This window comes from Dendroctonus ponderosae, unplaced genomic scaffold (assembly GCF_020466585.1).
Source record: "Dendroctonus ponderosae isolate FM_Combo_2020 unplaced genomic scaffold, Dpon_F_20191213v2 Dpon_F_20191213_1, whole genome shotgun sequence".
Lineage (NCBI taxonomy): Eukaryota > Metazoa > Arthropoda > Insecta > Coleoptera > Curculionidae > Dendroctonus > Dendroctonus ponderosae.
This window is the reverse complement of record NW_026017110.1, coordinates 62,048,092-62,068,198: the sequence shown is the minus strand read 5'-3', so window position 1 is coordinate 62,068,198 and position 20,107 is coordinate 62,048,092. Positions and strand designations below refer to the sequence as shown.

General features: G+C 37.7%; 3 protein-coding genes and 1 long non-coding RNA gene across 13 annotated transcripts; 2 read left to right on the top strand and 2 right to left on the bottom strand.

Moving 5' to 3' along the window:
• Window positions 1-92: 92 nt before the first annotated feature.
• On the top strand, window positions 93-1,428 carry LOC109540917. The gene is made up of 2 exons (XR_002172266.2): window positions 93-337; window positions 507-1,428. It is a non-coding gene; the product is annotated as an uncharacterized LOC109540917 (long non-coding RNA).
• A 187-nt stretch (window positions 1,429-1,615) lies between these two features.
• Window positions 1,616-6,785, bottom strand: LOC109540991. Of its 7 annotated transcripts, none has more exons than XM_019909611.2 (8): window positions 6,338-6,785; window positions 5,230-5,647; window positions 4,312-5,169; window positions 4,110-4,258; window positions 3,895-4,063; window positions 3,251-3,433; window positions 1,914-2,084; window positions 1,616-1,839 (listed from the first exon to the last, which is right to left on the bottom strand). In XM_019909611.2, the coding sequence occupies exons 2-8, from the start codon at window positions 5,551-5,553 to the stop codon at window positions 1,717-1,719; spliced, it is 1,977 nt and encodes a 658-aa protein (XP_019765170.2). In that variant the 5' UTR covers window positions 5,554-5,647; window positions 6,338-6,785; the 3' UTR covers window positions 1,616-1,716. The 7 variants fall into 7 exon arrangements, with proteins under 7 accessions (XP_019765170.2, XP_019765171.2, XP_019765167.2 ...); XM_019909612.2 differs by having other exon boundaries at window positions 6,522-6,631; XM_019909608.2 differs by lacking the exon at window positions 6,338-6,785 and adding an exon at window positions 5,701-6,306.
• Window positions 6,629-17,582, top strand: LOC109540990. Of its 4 annotated transcripts, none has more exons than XM_019909604.2 (10): window positions 6,629-6,683; window positions 10,491-10,573; window positions 11,106-11,323; window positions 11,380-11,554; window positions 12,506-12,726; window positions 13,744-14,936; window positions 15,802-16,002; window positions 16,056-16,503; window positions 16,562-16,762; window positions 16,816-17,582. In XM_019909604.2, the coding sequence occupies exons 2-10, from the start codon at window positions 10,519-10,521 to the stop codon at window positions 17,011-17,013; spliced, it is 2,910 nt and encodes a 969-aa protein (XP_019765163.1). In that variant the 5' UTR covers window positions 6,629-6,683; window positions 10,491-10,518; the 3' UTR covers window positions 17,014-17,582. The 4 variants fall into 4 exon arrangements, with proteins under 4 accessions (XP_019765163.1, XP_019765162.1, XP_019765164.1 ...); XM_019909603.2 differs by lacking the exon at window positions 6,629-6,683 and adding an exon at window positions 9,073-9,136; XM_019909605.2 differs by lacking the exon at window positions 6,629-6,683 and adding an exon at window positions 9,081-9,323.
• Window positions 17,583-17,840: 258 nt separating this feature from the next.
• Window positions 17,841-19,015, bottom strand: LOC109540992 (ER membrane protein complex subunit 3). Its single transcript, XM_019909615.2, has 4 exons — window positions 18,720-19,015; window positions 18,409-18,662; window positions 18,183-18,344; window positions 17,841-18,132 (listed from the first exon to the last, which is right to left on the bottom strand). Exons 1-4 carry the CDS (start codon window positions 18,869-18,871, stop codon window positions 17,954-17,956), a joined length of 747 nt encoding a protein of 248 aa, XP_019765174.1. The 5' UTR covers window positions 18,872-19,015; the 3' UTR covers window positions 17,841-17,953.
• Between the last annotated feature and the right edge of the window lie 1,092 nt (window positions 19,016-20,107).

The window sequence follows — 20,107 nt, the reverse complement described above, 5'->3', positions numbered from 1 at the left end:
AGACAAAAATTTTTGAGGCGAAATACCCAAAAGAAGTTTGTAAAAAAAAAAAATTGGTCTATTTCAGTTGCTCTGAGTGATTCGATAATTAAAATTTAAGTGAAACAATTTTTTTTATAAAAAATGGAATCTAGACTGGAATCTAGTCAATATAAAACAGACACAAATAAATCTCTTTTTTAACTGAAACTATTCGAAATCGAGTGTCAGCGAGCAGTTTATTGCGCTTGTATCGCATTTGAATGTTGACTGTTAGCCAGCATAATGGACAGATTTCTCGTATTTTGCATTAGTCTCGTTTTAATGTTATTGTGTCAAACTACTCGGATTCGGTCAGGTAAGGACAGCAAAATTAAAATTAGTGTAAATTATCACTTTCATCTATCTCTAACACCAACTTGGATCAGTTGCTGATATTTCCGCTCAATGTATGAATCGCTTTAATTGTTTGTCTTAAAAGGTATCGTGCTCTTTGGGTCGATATGCTGATCTTTACCTTTTGGCAGGACTTATTTATGTTATGCGTGTGATAACTTACTGGTATGCGGTCTGGGATCCGAAGCTACATAGCTTAGAGCCTACGAGTTTTCTGATCTGTGGCCTAGACGCATCTAAAAGCCAGATGGAACGTGAACTTGAAGAAGAAGACAGCTTACAGTCAATGGAAATTGTTCTTTGAACTTCTCGACACGCTGCTACTGCTTTATCATCACAATATTAGCTGACCTGACTTAGTCCACCAAGCTCAGCATCCCATTTGTACATAAATGCATCGACCCCCCAAAGACGCAAAACAATTCCACCACCAGAAAAAGCTGAAACGAGTTTTGCAACTTCACTTCACTTTAACCATTATATAACGTTATATTCTTATATAACTTTATATAACGTGTGCCTAAATGATTTTCAGTTGTTTTCTCACTCAATGGTAAGTAATAATTCCACACAATACAAGTGGACCGTCTTAGTAGTTTAATTTAGTTTGATTTAAGGTATTTAGTACTGACTCATAACATTTTTCCTTGGAGCATGTTAATCGGCGGATTATTCCATTTTCGAGAAATTATAACATGACATTCTTTGAGTTTGATGTTATAACACTGGGTGAATGTAATATTTTAGGTAAAAACCTCAAAAACCTGTTCTATTATATTACATGTAGGGAACAGGTTTTTTACTTTTTAACTATGTTTGTGGAAATGTTGCTCTTGAAATTTCACTGATCAAATTCAAGGGCCAACATGTTTCTGCATCACTGTCATGGCAATAGTCACAACTATGTTTATTTAATCAATAAAAATGTAATTATACTTATTATAAATTGCGTTATACGTTAGCGCTGCTAAAGTAGTTTCTAGTCCAATAATATTTATACTTTTCATACAGAATTTCTTCAATACATCAGCGATATTAAACACATTTTAATTAGCCTACATTTTTCTTTCATATCATTCTGTCTTCGGTACTTCGGTTTTTTTTTGACCAAACAGAACGCTAACGATGTGTACTTTTTGCAGGCACAACAAATATTTGATGTTTGACGATTGATTAGAAGCAGTATCATTTACTTAATAAATCAGAAGTACCAAGGATGCAAAAATAAAGCTAATTGAAATTCCTTTACATACGTTTATTAGTAATCATTAAAATGTTTGAACTTGTGGTTCAAAAATATAAAACAAAATAACAGTTGAGGTCAAAGATTATCCCGCAGTATCACTCTGGACAAATAGCACCATCAAGGGGTAGATCTTCTCGCTTTTTTCTCCTCTCGCATTTGCGACATGGTTTAGAAGAATTGAGGCAATTCTTATGATACACGGCATTACACAAATCACACTAAAAAGGCCACTCTTAATATGTGCTCTAGTGGAAAAACGTCCGTATAACAAATATATCAGATGTATACTTACTCGGAAAACATTTTCGACATCGAATGGAAATAAGGACTTTGGATTATTGCAAACTTCGCAAACAAACCCCTTCTGGCTGCAAAGCCAACAGCTAAATACGTGGTCTCTGCCAAATTTTACAACTTTCTGCAGCTGTGAAGCCAATGTACCACTTTGAATGTCATGAAGGTCCTAAAATTGCAACTTAATAGAATAATTATGGATGAGATAAAACAGAAAAACTTGCTATAAAAGAACCTGGAATACGCTTTCGATACAACCCGTAAAAGTACATAAAGGATCTGTTTAAAAGTATAGAACTTTACACTGAAATGAAGCTCACTAAAATCATTTTAACGTTATGGTACTGGCTTTATATTGAAAAGGCAATTGTATGCCATTATAGATTAACTATGCTTTTTGGGTATAATGCGCCGCAGCTGGGTCGAATGAAGAGCAATCTGGAAGTTCAATTTTCGACCACTTCCAAACTTCTTCCAGCCATAAAGTAAGTTTTTCTGTATATAACGGGGTCTCAATAATGGCTTCTAGATGTTCGTCGCTCCAAATCCAGCAATTTTCTGTATTTACGCAACCATTGAGCCGAAAACGATTATGTCGACCGTAAAATGAACGTAGGGCACGGTGAGTTTAGCGAACTGAACAGGGATTTTCGAAATAAATTGCTGAATTTGGAGCAACAAAAATCCAAAGTCCGAGACGCCGTTTTATCCAGCAAAACTCACTGCTTGATGCGCTTTTTTATGGCCTAGTGGAATCAAAGTGGTCGAAAATTGGATTATTTCGTGGATTGCTATTCATTCGAGCCAGCGGTGGCGCCCATATTCCCCAAATCATATTTAAGCTATAATGACTGGGTGGATTTTCGATACATCATTTTCATCGGAAAGAGACAAGGAATGCAACGAGCTAATTAAAAGACACCGGAGCCTTTCCAGTTCCCAAATAATGAACATTTTCAACGGACGATATCTTCCTTATTTTCGACCCACAACTTTCATGTTCGCTATTGGGCAACTTCTTAGCTCGGAAACAATCCAATAAGGGCAAAAAACACGTTTAACGAAATTTTGATTTTTGGTCGAAAAGTAAGAGGTCGATTTTTTCAAAAATTCAAGTTTCTCAAAATACCTCGACTGCTACATCATTTTCATCGGAAAGAGACAAGGAATGCAACGAGCTGAAAGACACCGGGGCCTTTCCAGTGTTTATTCAATTTTCAATAAATCCAGTACCATGAGTTTAATTTCAATTTAACGTTCTATATATCTAAAAAAGACCCTTTAGAGAGTCTTAGTAGAGTACGCTTTGTATTTTTATTAAAGCTCTAAACTTACGGTTATTGAATATTGATGAATATGCTCATACATATACTCTCTGGGCCACATTTGCTTTTGTAGTTGTTCTATAATAGGTTCTCGACAAGTGTATAAATACGCTCGCAAAAAGTTCAGTTGATTTCTTAGAACTTGCAGTTCAGCCATTTCTTCGACAGCCCCATAAATATACGGATTTAGAGACTGGAACACAAAACAATAAATCGTGCAATGCGCGATATAGAGAGTCTGGTGAGTATCTATATGTTCAATTATAACTTAACGATGAGAACAAGAACAAAAATTAAGTATTAATTAAGCGTGGAAAATGATTTCATTTAAGTTATACTTTTTAAGGCATGTCTGTCTAAACTTTGTCCTTCAAAGCGCCCGAAAGGAAGATGCATGGGCTTATTTACGACGATGTGTGTGTTTTCGGTGCCCCAAATTCTAGATTTTTTGCTTGAAAATACGGCTGATCCCAAAAGATTACTAGTCTAAAAACCTATTTCCCTAAAGTAGGTTTTAAGTATTTCAAAACGTTGATCCAAATGGAAACAATTTATCGTTCCAGTTGAAGCTAAACAACATTAATGTCGACAGTGTCAATAATACCTCGTAGTTTAAAATTCGACATAGATGGCCCACCCTTTACAACCACTCACTTTAAAATCTATCACAGGGTAGTCCTTTACTTCATTGAGGTAATTGAAGCTCTTTTGAGACACCGGATAAACTTTAAAATCCCAGTTGTGTATCATTCTGGCGGGAATGGTGACTTCCTCAACGCTCATGCACGCGTTGCAGAAATATTCTCCTGTATAGTGACAGACCCTAGAAAAGTTCTGTTAAAACGAAACAAATCAAGATAAGAACTTACTTGTAATTCTGTTCATCCAAACAAGACTTGCAACCAGCGCATTCAAAATTCTGCACATCGAGTCCCCTTTCACCAGCAATTTTGAAAACTTGAGAGGCCAAAGATGTTGTTTCAGATCTAACTGGACTTGAGCTGGCCGAAACTGAACTCTTAAAGGTGATGAAATTAACCAAAGCTTGCACTTAATCTGAGAAATAGTTACCGTGCACTCGGGCGGGCTGGGGCTCGATTCTTTCATTCTTTCATCTTCAAACTTTTGCCACATCCCCTTAATGTCAGGAGTTCGTATGTAACTGCCCCCGACCATGTTATAATTTTCCACTAGAGCCGTAAAACTGCCTTCCATTGATTTGCTCATTTCAGTATTCGCAGGCTGCTCTGTTTCTCCTTTGCTCCCCCGATCTGCATCCTCGTGCTGCGTTTCATCAAACGACCAGCCTTCCCTATCCAGAGAGTTTCCCATGTGGCGGTTTTTGCTACTGTCAACACATTTCGTATTCTGCTTCAGTTCAGAATTTGCATGGGAAGTCGAGTGAGGTAATTCTGCAGCGTTCTCGGCATTGTCATCTTTAGCTAAGATAATTTTCAAGACTTCGTCTTCTGATAAAGCCACGACTTGACGTAGACTTGATGTCTGTGAGCCAAAGGACATGGCTGAACACAAGGAGGCGGTATCAGATACTTCCTCTTGTCCCTGCAACTTTGAATCTTCCTCGATTATCATTGCAACGTCGTCGCAGGGCGCCAGAGGGGTATTTTTCAAGGTTGGAAACCAAATTCCTGCCCACACTAAGCTTTGCGACGGCCAAGTGTTTAGGAGACTTGAATTTATGGGCATTGTAAAAGTTTTGATTCCTTCGACACCTTCAATAAGTCGTTGAGCGACATCCAACATGTCATTGTCCCGGATAAAAGCAGTGGGATTATAATATGACTTCATAGCCGACGCATCCTGGCGAATAGTCAACAAGTACGACGATAAAAGGCAGTCGTTCAGAGCTATCCTTATCCATGCTCTGCAATATCCTACTTCACTGGTTATTTGGGACAAATGGGTGATCTGAAATTATGTGTCTTACTTATGGGGCTTAAATTCATTCGGTGGGTGGAGGACAAATACCTGGTCTATGATTTGTTTGTGAGATATTATGAGAAGCGGGGCCCAAAAATCAGGAGGCGGGGGCCTCTCATCCAGTCGAGCCATAGCTTTTCTAAACCTATGTGTCATAGAGTCTCTTAATCCATGTAAGAACACAGCTTCGACAATTGTGCAGAACTCATTAGCTACATCCGTTACATCAATGACTTTGTTTCCTTTCCCTTCTTCTATACATGCATATTGAATCTCCTTGATGGTGTTGGACAAATTCGAGGTAATGGATTTTTTAAGAATGTCATCCTTGCCTCTGCTGGGCGAGCGGCCGCTTTTTAAGAACTTATTCATTTTTGTCCATTAGTTTAGTCACATATCATCAAACTTTTAAGATCCAGCTTCTTAACTCCGTGAAATTCTTCTTCAAGGTTCCTTGGAAGATTTACTGCAATTTTGATATTAGATTTTTCCTGTTTTATTGCCATTGTTAGTAAGGACATGTATCTGTCTTAGCCTTAGTTAAACTTGCACGTACAACACTACATATTACTGTGGTATGAGTGGTGGATGAGACACTCAATCAAAGCTCCAGTGGGTAGTTGGGTTACATGGGGCCCTGAATTTAATGTACGCATTTAAAGAAAACTAGAGATTGACATGCTTTTTAACAGAGATATTTTGCTAGATTGAAGTTAGTTTGATGCCCTGTCTTGGCTAGAACAGGGCCTGTTTGGCAAAAGAAGGTCAAATATGCGTTATAAGGTGCCAAGAAATAACCTTAAAATTTGTGTTCGTGCAGTACCTGTCCTTCCGAGCCACAAATTGCTCCAAACGGACAGACTAACTGCAATATCGGGATCTCAATTTTTTGGAAGAAAGAGAATTTTTCAAGAACAATAACTAGAAAAATGTATAAACTTAGCTATTATTTGAGTGTCTTATAACGTGCTTATAACCACTTATAACAGTCACAATAACAGTTGACAATACACCATATACGTCACTTATCCTAATGCTAAAGCTTACAGCGAAACCTGCGAACGCACTCCTTAACGTGTTGGTGCGATTCTTTGAATCTCACAATATTTATGACAGCAATTCGCAGTTTCATTAGCTGATAGAGAAGCTAACTCACCGTGAAATTGAATTTGTTAAAGCTCAGAAAAAATCCTTTTATGTTGATTGTAAAATTACGCTTTCATCGAACTGCAGGCTTCACATTTGCGATCGTACGTTCCAAATCGTTTGTTCAAAACCGACAATCACTGACAACAAGTTATCAGTGATTTTCTATAAACGCAAAAATCAGTGATAATTACTTTTTGCCGATAGTGGGTGGGTGCGTTCTTCCAATTGTTTTCAAACTTTCAAACTGCGATGAGATACTTTATTAACGCGGTACGGTTCGACCGAAGACACTAAAATCAATAGAACCAGAGATAGTAGAACTGTTGGTGAAGTAAAGTGGACACACTCTTAATGTATGAATAAACGTATATTGATAATGATAAAGAACAACACAGTACAAAAGTACTTTCCGAACACGAAAGCGATTCTGTATCAGCAGCGATTTGACGACGACTGACTAAAAATGTTGCTCTCGCGATAAACAAAAAATTATGCAGCCTAAACAATATGACTTTGTGGTACACTGTGGTCCATAATATATGGCTGAACTTATATTGATAATATTAAAAGCATTTTGATTATAGTCTTATTCTAACAAGAACCACTAATCTGAGGTTCAACCTGTTCGTTCTAGACACGCACAGAACCGCGAGCAGATTGTCGGTAGTTTGATTTAATGTCTATTATTTTTGAAATTCGTAAGTTTTCGGACTTGCAGGCCGTCGTAGAAAAGAGTTTCTTCCTGACGAGCCCAAGAAACTTACCAGTTTAAGCAATTGTGGCGAAAGCCTAACTCTTTCCGTAATCAAGTATGAAACTGATGAGTTTTTGGCTTCAAGGCCGTTGTGGAAAATAATTTCTTCTTGACACTTGCATCTTCAGAAGTGGTGAACGAAATGTCAGGAAGAAACTCTTTTCTACGACGGCCTGCAAGTCCGAAAACTTACGAGTTTCAAAAATAATATGCGCGAAAAACTCAGCAGTTTCATGTTTAGTGATCATCCTCCGAAGGGTTTCGCTCGAAAGCAGACATTGGATTGATGAAATCAGCCTCCGCTTTTCAATAATTATAAGACAATAGTGAAAAGCAGGAGTGTCGGCCGTTGAAAGTCTTGTGGGTGTCTTTCATTTCATCACTCGTTTAAAATTTAACAATGCATATGGCAACTGAGAGAATTCAAGTGCATACCCGTTCGTCAGAAAGAAATTTTCTCATGATCATATGAGTAAATCATCACAGAAAAAGTGTACGTGTATCGTGGTTAAATCTATGCTGGAGATTTTGCATATGTTCATTTCTGTTGTTGCATGAATTTCAGTTTTGCAGAACAGTCGTAGCACTATAAATTCTATCTACTCTATGCTAAAAAAATTGCAATTTATTTTTTTTATTTTGGAATTTTTTTAAAAATCGCAAGGTGCAAATTTTTTAATTAAGAGTCGAATTTAAGCCAAAATGTCACTTTCCAATAACATCGTTTTCGTATGTAGTTTCGGAGAAAATGGAATTTGTGGTTAGAGAGACTAACTATTATTATTAAACTGCCATCCACATTATTTGGACATTTATTTGCCCATAACTCCGCAACTGTTCCATCTGCGCATACCTCCGTTCTTTTGCTCGTAACGTCGTTAAATGTCAAGATATTTGAAAACTTCCAAAACCATCAAAAAGCTCGAAGAAGCAGTTATAAAAACTATTCCAGCCTCATTTTCGACAACGGCAACAGAAGGGAGTAAAACGAGTTCGAACTCAGAGTCTGCAAACACTTTAATGCCGAATAGACGATTTTCCACGCAAAATATTGTCAGTCGGAAATTTTCAAGGGCATTTAAGGCCGAGTATCCGATTTTTTGAAAGAATATAATTTTTTGCCTATAGAGGCTCCTCTTTTTAATTGTGGTTTTGCTGTAAGTGTCTTTTTTTGTGTGTACATAAAAAATAAAGTAACATTAAATTGCAGCTAAATTTCTCGATCGAAAGGGATCATCTCTAAATTCAATCGAATAATTTTGTTTGTTAGATTGAGCCGTTAGCTCTAAACTGCCTTTCTTTCATCACTCATCAGTCATGCTCTTAGCGGGGTGACAATATTCCAGTTATAATTCAAATATTTACATCTTTAATACTGTTGATAACAACCGGTTAGAATTAAGGACAAAATCCGTCAATAAAGCGTGTCCTAAATGGGGGCTATATGAGCCCCCTGATGTTTGAGCTCAATCCGAGCTTGATCGAGTGGATTCTGAGAAATTACGAGAAATTCTGAATACATTCAGCATAAATATAATCATTTCAATAAAGTGCTGCAATGTGCTAATTGGAATTTGCGTTCAAGTCAGACAAGCGGAATACCGTTCGCGAACAATGGACTTAGACCATAAAAAATTTCGTTTTCTAAGGTCATCCATTAGGAACGACAAAACAGCCTCACTACACATTTTCTGAATAAAAGCCCGCGTGTTTCTTTAAAGCTCACAAAAAAATTTTTTTGATGCCTATCATTATGGTAACTGATTGGTGTGCCTAAGAGCGGTACTTAATATTTGGACCTTGCCTTTCAGCTCACTCCTTAGCAAATTTCTTAAATTTGAACAGTTCTGAAGAGGGGTGACAAAGGGTGGTGAAAATACGACAAAGAATTTTTAAATTGAACAGGTATCTTCGGTGAAAATCACCTGCAGAGATTGGAAGCGCAAGCGCTCAAACTGGGTAGTACCGCCGAAGTTCGTTGCACACTTGTTTGTCTTGCGGCTTGTGGTCTCGCTGTCTTTTGAAACTAACTAAGCGAAGCAGATGCGTGATGTAAGTCGAGTCGACCATATTTTCCGATGAGACAATAAAGTAGGCTGTATTTCATCTCAGCTTAAAATTTATCTGGTGTATGTGTTGATATGTTGTGAACGGTTGTGCTTTAGTTCGTTGGCCCATCGAAAAGTGATTCCGAGAGCAAATTCTCATCAGAAGCTACTGGTCGATTCTTTGGAATTTGGTAGGCGGTATTTCGTTACCTTTGGGTTTGCATAGCAAATTCATTCCTACTCGATCGATCAGTTAAACAGATCCTTCACTTTGTTATTTGACCTGATTAAAGCCAACCGTATTGTTTTTAAAGACCTTCCAACACATTTCTCGATAATATCATGTATTTTTAGCGGTGACAATATTGTTTAACTATTACTGCTGTTCCTTAAACCTATTGATCGCAATTACATAAAAGTCGCAAATTAAATAATACACCTGTTGCTGCACCCGCTGTTTTGTTAATTATTAAACTTAGCACGCTATCCTTGATATACACCATCATAAAATCGCTTGAAAACAAATAAATGTATCGCACAATAAAATTCTAGCTCTAATTCAATAGTTTAATTAGGTAGCACTTGACAAAATACACTTTGTTAACTATTCAGCGCAGATCTAAATGCCACTGTGCCACACGTGCAAATTTTGTATGCACATATATTTATTGAAAGTTAATGACTCTTGTCCAATTAAGTAAAAAGTTTGGAATTATGGCGCAACTTAGCTGAGCTTCAACACAGTTTAATACGCCATTTTCAAAATGTTGCAATTTTCCAGTCCTTAAACAGTTTCTTTTCGAACTTCACGAAATTGAAACACTTGCGGCAAGTCAGTGAAGACTAAAACAAATAAACCAATTTGAAAATAAAAATATGTTTTCAATCATCAGTTGAATTCAAAATGCACCTTTTCCTTTTGCTTTTTAATCGATTAATCATTGAGCTGTTCATCACTGTTCATACTCGGTCTATTCTAAGTCGAAGCTCTGTCGCAATTTCCTGTTAATAGTCTTTGACAAGTCTAAATTAGATTTTGCACAGCGAGGAACTTTTCTGAAGATGCATTGCGGGACTGCTCATTATATGGGCTCAAAATAAACCCAGTTGAATGACACATGCATTTCAATATATGAAATCTACTGTTTGGTTTTCTAAAAACACACAAAATGTCCTGTAGTATTTATGTCACCGCACTTTCTTAAAGAGAGGACTATTTTAAATTTAGACATAGGTTTTTTGAATGATTTCTTTTCCAATTAAGTCGAGTCCTTTCAGGAAATTTGATGGCATTTGTTCAGATTTCGCAGTGATTTATCGATAGTCAGCAGTTTGAATGGACCGTTTTTCTGTTGCAGTTGAAGCAAATTGTAATTGAGCCTCGAAATGCCATTTTCACGATACCGACCCAATAATTCCCCAATAAGAAGTCTGGACAACGGTAAGTGTAAAAAGTTGCCCCATTTCAAGTCCTCACTTGAACACGTGAACGCGTTGGGTATACCAATCTTTCTAAAAATGTTAATTAATCTTAAAATTAGGTGTTTTAAATAAAGTAAACAAAAACATGTTGGAACACTGATTTGTCAACAGCGGAAAAGGAAAACTAACGTTTTATTCGGGTTCCAGCCAAAGCAAACACACGTTTTAGTAACTGATACGCATTTTATCTTGAGATAAAATGGGTTAGCTGGTACACAGCTGGAAACTGAACACGCGAAAACATCATACATATTTGTAGTCGAAAATTTAAATGTTCGATGATTACCGTAGTGCCTTGTTAGGTAGGTAACAGGGATATTTAAACAAAAGTTCGATCACTCTTCGCTTGGGTGAATGAAATTACTGAAAAACCAAATACGGATACAGTAAACCGAATATATTATAGGTAGATAAGTATCAAGCGCCATTAAATGTGTTAAAATTGTCCACCAACTCGAGCTGATGGTAATGTTCCGTTTTCTGCACTGCAGGCTACATTTGTTGGTACGATGAATGTACTTGTTGTCCATATGGATACCACATTGATTTGGATTTCGTGCGGTATTGTGAATCTATCAGTAAAGAAGATCAAACCCGCACTGGATCCATCAAGAGAAGGAAGGACAGACGGAAACAACGACAGAGCATGGAGGTGATGTTGGGATTGGCAACTCCAACTCCAACAGACCAACAAGAAGCCTCTAATAAAGTAAATGACATTTGAATTATATATCCGCATTTTACTGCAACGAAGACTATTTTTAGATAAACTTTTCACAAGAAGCTCCGAAAATAGTTCAAAAACAAACAGCACACCCAACGTCACAAAACTTTCGTTTCAATGATGGTTTTGATGATGCTGTTTCTGACTTTGAAAGAGCCCTACAGCGGTCCAAACACAAATTACCGCATAATCTTCCGGATGTTACTGCTGTCTCAGGTTGGTTTGCACATTTAATATCAATTATTGCCGAATGACCAGGCATTTTATTAGCAATTTTGAATTTCATTCGCTTGTTGAAAATTAAGTCTAGCCAAAGGCTTTTAGATACAGGCAACAATTAGAATTTATTAATTCTTATCTGTCTAGAGGCAAAGTTAAAATTGAGGTGCAATCAATTTACCACCGGTATTAGCTTAAAAGGGTCAACGTGGGCTCGATGTACCTGCTAATTACTTTAAAAATAATAAAAACGGTCTGTTTCAATTTTGTTGCCCTAACATACAAAGTCTTGATCTGAGCGTGGCAAAAAACTCCAAACAGCAATCAATTTGTGTTTATTACGCCAAGTTTGGAATATATAAAGCGCTCCCACCTAGACGAGAAGCTTTCACATCAGACGGCTATCTTCATTAAAAATCATTAAACACCCAAACCTATAATCTTCTTCGATGAGTCAAAAAGAGTGGGCACTATAGTAGATAGTACTATTTACTGCCTTTCTAAAAGACTTGATTCTTTAAACGATTAATGTCGTACTGTTGCGAGTGCTACTTCCTGCGGTGGAGATGGAATTAGTTTACATTTCGGAACCATTTCATAAAAGTCCACAACAAAAGCAGCAACAAAGAACAATCGTCGGGCCATGAACTTTTAAACTTGCGTTGATCGGCCAACCCAGACGATTAAGTGCAGGGGCCAGTTCCAAATTTCCTTTAAAGTGTGTGCTTTTTATCGTCGTTACATTCGCAATCCAACTCATTTTCATGGAGTATAAATTCAAAATTACTCAAGTGTTTCTGATGTGCGTGTGGCTGATTTACTGTGCGGTGCGCCAGTTCGTTCTGTTTATCGATAATATTATCTGCATAGATATCTCATCAAATTATCTGCTCGATAATGTTGATCTTTACCGCTCTCCATGCTATCAACAGTTTCTGCTATGCCTAGAAAACTTAAGACGCCTTTCCTCCGTGTCCCCAACATCAGTATCAACACCACTCTTATCAACCAACCAGAATGCGCCCTTAAAATCACAATTCGACATGGGCAACATCGAGTCCTGCGGTCTGAGTCCGGCTGCTCTTCAGAACATCAGGGAAGCCCTGGCTCTGAGTCTCGACAGAATGAAACAGTTGGAATTCCAAGTCAAACTCATACCAGATCTGCAGGTATGTGCCAGTTTTCCAATCATTTAGTTTCGCTACTCGGAATTAAGGCAAATGATGCAAACCACAACAATGCATAAAGCTAAAACGTAATTCGGTACTTCGTCTACTTTCACATTGTTGCAATCGCTCAGCGAATGCCTACTTTTTACGCAACAATCGTTTTGAAAAATTCGATGTAATTCTTAGTCGAAATTGTGTTAAAAGTATTAGCTGATTTTAACTGAATTCAATAATAATGGAAACGCGGATTCGTCAAAAGCTTTGCGCACGGAACACTTCTTTTTTGGGTTCTTCTATGTAGATTGATCAAAATTTTCACTGCAGTAAATAAAGTTCCCCGATGTCTTGAAGCCAAATGGGGCCTGCGGCAAACATAACATTTTCCTATCGGAATTACAGAAGTTAGATGCACAAAGTGTCTGGATAATGAATAGCTCCCGGATTACTAAATAAAAAAAAATCAATATATAAAAGGTCACTGATCGTTAAACTCCCATACATTCACAACATTGGAACAACAAATTGCGAGCCCGAGTTTATTGCAAGTACTCATTTCCTTTAGATAACTCGCAGTATTATTTTCATGTCGCATTTATGGCTTCAAGCAAACTGAAATTGACTGTGGCCGGTTTCCGCATCTGAATGTGCTCAAATTAAGCAAGTGAATATGTTATGTTAGGAAGCCCCTTATCGGTGTAACCAAGGATGGGGGCCTCATCGGTGTTCAGAATACATTGGCAATTCTGATGTTCAGTTTATAAGAAATCGTCCATTATTAATAACCACACCTATTAAGCGATAAAAAAATACGCAAGGTAAGGCTTTGATTTTTGAAAAAGGATTATGTCTGTACTTTGCGCAATGACAAAGCTGAACGTAGCCACTTTAAGGGTTGATAAGGGGTGAGTTCAAGGGAGGAAAGAAGCAGTTATATCCACATAACCTTCTGTAGTTGTTTAGCAAAAAAATCAAAGCTGTGCATGTGATAACGACGCTAATTTAGACTTTTTTCCTTAGGATGAATTGAAGCACCTACGTATAGAAAATATCCGTTTGCAACGCGAATTAAAATTGGGTCAAAACTCAAAGATCTTAAATGGCGGTCACATTATACCTGAAAAGAACAGAAAAAGGTCCCAGAGCTTTACAGAAATTGAAAGCTTCGAAGACAATGTTAAAAAAGAGAGTTCTCCTTTGCCCCGCAAAGACTTCGGTGTGATGTGTGGGGTATTAACTCGAACCATTGGGGTTGGACATCAGTACCCCAATACGAAGCACGCTTCTACAATAACAACTGAATTTGCGGACAAATGGATGCCTGAAAAAGCGAAATTCCTGAATTCGCAGCCTTTTCTCAGTTCCAAGATCACCATTCACAAAGGAACACAAACCTTTTTGGGTAAAGAGAAGAGAGATATGGGCATTCAAACGTCAATTCTGCACCCAACAAAAATAACCGTTACTGGTCATACGCAAACAGATCAGATAAAACCGATTGTATCTCATGTGGGGTCATTGGCAGTTCCAAAGAGTTCAGAAATTGGAATACAAAAAAATGTCGAATGTTTGTCTGTCGGCACATCCAACGATGCAATTGATGATGTAATTTGTGAAAAATGCAGAGCATTGAAAAAGCCGCAAAGGAAAAATGAAGAACTTAGTACACCAGTATCTTTAGCGGCGTTAAGCAACAGAAGTAAATCATTTAGTTTAGGAGAGGATCGACTTGACCACCAAAAGCGAACTCGAACGGTAGCATCACAATATGAAACGAATTTGACTCAAATAAGCAAAGCCTCTCAAGTAGAATTCACCACTAGATCGAAGTCGACACAGCATGATATTAAAATCGCCGAGAAAAACACTCAATATGATGTTTACACATTGTCCAAGTTTACTGACACCAAAGATCTAATAATCGCCACAAAACCGGTGTATATAGAGAAACCACCCCCGAAAACGGTAGACAGAGCGAGTTCTCCAGTATTTACAATCCAGGAAAAAGAAGTATCGGAGGAGAAAAGTTGTGATAAATGTACCAGTAGGGAAATGGAGACTTCAAGAGAATTTAAGAAAGACTCCCTCGGAAGCCCAACTCCCAGTCGCATTCCCATTCCTACCACGCCAATTGAAGCCAGGAAGTTTAGGCGACAAGACACGTATACGAAGATATATTCGCCTACTGAAAAATCCCCAGTTGCATCTCACAAGTAAGTACAACTCACTTACTTCAGATATTTGTGGTGCATGAGATTGCGAGTGATAGAAATATTATCTCATGAGGAAAACTGATATTTCCGACCTTGTAGTGTGTGAGTTCACAATAAGAAAGATATCGTTAATTACAGACAGTGACCGCTTCTGAACGGTAGTAAATATACGAAGCCGTTAAAGAAAAATATTTATGACAATCACTGAGGAGAATCTAGCGTGGTCGCACAAAGAAAAACTGAAAATGCATCAACTAATATACGAGCTCCTCCAGAAATTTGTTAGCATTTTTCAGCCGGCTCAAATTATTTTGGATCTGAAGCATGTTTTTCCACAAGCTCGTATATTATTTGATGCATTTTCAGTGTTTTGTCTTGTCCAACCACGCTTTGTGCATATTTTTAACGGTTTTATATGCAGATGTTAAATAAATTTTGATGTGTTTTTGGGTGGCAAAACACTTTTCAACAAACTTTTCCACCGCCGCCTGTAGCGAAACGGATTCGAGTAGGGCGAAAAGCGCGAGCGCGACTAGTAAAATCATTATTGATGAGGGTAAATTTCCCAGTGGCCAAACAATGCTTTTCGCGTCCTGAGCAAAATTTTGCCGCCTGCTTTTTGCTATGACCTGAATTTTGCTATAACTTTAAGCGCTTATCCGAATGTTTACTACTTCGCAAAATTTCGACCAAAATGCTCAGTGTTCTTACATGCACCAACATATCCTTTTAACTAGGTATAATTCTTAGTGAGTGTTGTGTGAACTTGAACTGGACATTTTTTTTCTGGCTATTTAATCATTAAACTCCTCTTTTAAGCATATGCAAACATATCTGATCTATATGATAAAATGATCTATTTCAGACTATCAGGTTTAGATTTATCACCCTCAAAAGCTATAAGCGCCGAATCCGTAAGTCCATTCGACAAGGTGAAACAAAACTTTAAGCTTGACCCGCCAGCCAGTTCTTCCAGTCCAAAGCTGCAAAAATCTCAATTGCCGGAAAGATCACTGCCAGTTTCCGAATCAACAATCTTCCAGCCGCCATCACAAAATCGAAAAAAGTGAGTAGGTAAATTTGACTCTGATTTTTTACCGTTGGGTTTTGCGTTTTCAGAGCCGTTCCGAGCAAGGAAATGCAAGGAGCCTTGAAAGTGCTCAACGACTCACTTCATAAAAGCCCATCTAGAATAGTAAAGAACCAAAGCGCAATTAATATAGTACAACAAGAGTGGTTTAAAATTTCAAGCCTAGTTACGGCTAATCCCCAGGATGTTGAAGATTTCTTGGACGCATTCGAGGATATGTCCTCACTTCTTCTCCAATATGTGGTAAATATGACCGACGTGAGTGGAAATACCGCTATGCACTATGCGGTATCGCATGGAAACTTCGACGTAGTCTCCATATTATTGGACTCAAAGGTTTGCGATATAAACAAACCGAATAAAGCTGGATACACCAGTGTGATGCTGGTGTCGCTATCGGAAGTTCGAAGTCCGACTCACGCGAATGTTGTTAGAAGGCTCTTCCAACTGGCAGATGTAAACATAAGGGCTTCACAGGTAAAATTCACATATAGCAATTTTCGAAGAGGAAATCAAGTAAGTTAATGGTTTTTAGTATGGACAAACAGCTTTAATGCTAGCAGTAAGCCACGGCCGAATAGATACGGTCAAAATGCTGCTGGAGGCAGGCGCAGATATTAACATTCAGGATGAAGATGGAAGCACTGCTCTCATGTGTGCTGCTGAGCACGGGCATATAGACATTGTTAAGCATTTCCTTTCCCAACCGGACTGCGATTCTAGCATTACTGATGTGGTAAGTCCTCACTATTTAATTGCGATTTAAAGTAAGTCTAATTCATTTTACAGGACGGCAGTACAGCATTGAAAATTGCAATGGAAGCAGGACATCGGCACATAGGCGTGCTTCTATACGCGCATGAAAGAACATTTCAAAAATCTCAACCCTTGAAACTGAAAAAGACCAATTCTCTCAGTCCAAAAACCCCATCCTCACCATTACCTATTAGGAGTAGTCATCGTGCCTTAACTGATACAAAAAAATAAATTTTAGAACTGATTTTCAAACTACCCACGCCACCGATTTGTTTATCTCAACATGCTCATCTTCGAAGTATATTTTCTGAATAATACACCATACCATTTTCTAGCAAGTCTGCTCAATGGTTCTACATAAAACTTGGACAATATCTCAAATGGGAGTAATGCGTCAATTTGTTGAGAAATGGTTTGCTTAGACAAATTTAATTGTGTCATATACCTACATTTTGTTACTTAACTATTGTTAAATAGTATGATAAGGAGTCTGCAGTTTAAAAAAGATTTAACTAGTCTAAGCGAAAAGAAAACGAAATCTAGGTAGTTTTGTATATATTTACCAGTTATACACCCTAATCGTTGTTACATAATTTTTACTAGAAAAGTTGTAATTCTATCACAAGTTTATTTAACAAACTAATTTTTATGTGAAGGTTTTGATAGAAACACTGTCTCAATTATATAAGTCCCGAATTGATGATGAATTTAGTGTTAACATTCCAGTATACTTACTTTTACATGTTTTTCTTGTTGTAACATATTGTATTTTTTGTCAATAATATATATTTTAGACAGTCCGTCTGCCGGTTATTTCTGGGTTGGTTTCATATATTTCTTAGCTTGTGTCTTCACGCTCATCCACAGAAAAATGATTTCGTTTTTTAACAAGCCGAACTGACAAACTGCTTTATTCGAAAACCTTCCACAATTCCCATTTTACTATACACTACACAAAAGCTCGATTTTAGCCACAACATGTATCTCCTGGATTTGTTGTAGGCAGCTAAATTTAACTGTGAGTGGGCAGTGCGTTCGCATGTAAAGTAGGTACTCAGTACAACAAAAAAACATTATAATAAAGAAATTGATACACTAATATACAGCAGACAACGATAGTGGTGGTAGGTGCCTACTTATATATTGCTTAATGAAAATTCTGTAGTTTCCCTTATTCGGTTTTCACTTTTTCCTCGCCTATAAGTTTGGACTCGATATCGGCTAGCGCCCATTGATGGTCTACTATTTCCAGAGCTTCCCATTCAGCTTTGAATGCTACTTTGGGGTCCGGAGGCATTGCCATGGCTGCCCCCGACATCTGATCCTGCATTTGTCGCGACTGATCGGCAGCTGTAATTTTATAACTGAAAAACTGTGAGCACAGATTATCACTCCAATACCGTTGTTTTCGCCCAACACCAAAGCGTAGATGCTTCTCAATCCGAATACATTGAGGAAATACCAAGAAGCCGACGATACCCATGACGCATCTAAATGGTTCAGTTCGATTCCTCTTTGCAGCATGGACTTGAATCTTAACGTTAGAGGAAATGGTACTTTGGCTGAATAGAAAAGAGGGTTTTTATTTAACGTCTGGACTTGTGGAGGATGGCGAGCAGTTGTTACTTGTGATGAAGCCGGAGAACATCCAGTTAATCCAGCCCCCGACAACAATCATCGGGAGGACGTTGGTTAAATTGCCTTTTACCATGTCTGTCATCATTGAGGGGTCAGTCATCATGCTTGAAGTAACTGCGGGTCTTTGCTGGGTCAAATAACCATCCTCTTCCCTATTGAAAACTTGTCTTCGGGACAAAAATGCAGCTTTTGGGATGTACTTGGCATTTTCCCTGAGCAGTCTCGACCTCAGAATCAACTGACTGAAATTGATGTTTTCTTTTGTGGCCGCTGCATTTTTAAGCGACGGGTGACTTTACCTGTCTTGGAATTGCTGAGTTTCTACTTTCTTCTGGCTTGAAAGCAGTATGGACACATAATGCCTAATTATTCCTACCAAAAAGGTAATTACAACTATCGGCAGAAACACCCACACGCGAATTTGCGTGTCTACTATTAAATCGGCAGACATTCTCTTGATATGTCGCTGACTATTGTTTTCTTTCTATATTTCCAAATTCGAAATAGTATAGATTTTCAAAAGGTTAAGAGATCGGGAAATGTCACAAAATTCACTTAAAACCAGTGGCGTAAAGGATTTTTTTTTATTTACTAAATCTTCACATATTCCAGAACAATACGTATTTATATGAAAAGTTTGGAAATTGTCGACGTCTGCCCTTTTTCAATGTCAATAATAAAAAATTTTGTAGATCCTCCCTTTCCTAGCACTTTCAGTAGTAAAATTTGTCGCCGAAATGCGGCTTTTGGCCAGAATTGAGGAAACTCGAAAATAAAGACAAAAAAAAATTCTTCGCAAATCATCGCAGTTCCTAACACTAGCAGGTGGCGCAACGGGCGACGCAGGTGCCAAGTCCAACAGTTCATACTAGTGTTGCCAAGCCCCCACAAAACCGCAATCTCCACGAAAACACAAAATTCAACAAACAGTGAAAGGCAAAAAGTGAAAAATCCTTAAAACCATGATAACCTAAACTAACCCAAACTAAACAAAACTGACCCAAACTAACACAAGCTAATCCAAATTAAACAACTAACACAAATAGCTTCAAAATGCGAATAAGAAACATAAATATGTAGACGTGGCAACCCGGTTAAAACAATGAAGTTTTCCGGCCAGCGCCCTTCAGTGATACCTGTCACAGTCTAATTTCCATTGTTTTTCCGAACTAATTTTCTGGCCAAAAAATTATGCATTTTTGCCACAAAATTTTACTAACAAAAGTGCTAGGAAAGGGACAAACTACAATGTGAGTACTCTTTTATTATAGAAAGCCAAAAAGCGCATTTCTAGATAATTACCAAAAATGTTGTTGCCTTTTTGTACTGAACGTGTCAGTTTGACTTCGCATATTTTTCAAAAGTTTTAAGCGAATAATTTTTTTAGAACCTTGTTAAACGCTGGATACGCCACTGCTTATCGCAATCTCTGATAAAAGAGGCAAACAAGAATTCTGTAACTTATAGATTACAATAACGCCATGAGATGGCGCAGGAATGTCCAAATCTAATTTTAATAAATGTATTCAAACATTGAATTTGTACCTCTGGATCTGACGGTTTTTATCGATATTTGTTTTACTTATTTAGAGATAATAATAAGCATGTGTTTTGACCATGCGAAAACTCAATTCGCCAAAATTCGCCAATCTGACAATTTAATCAAAAAGTGCATAGGAAATTGCAG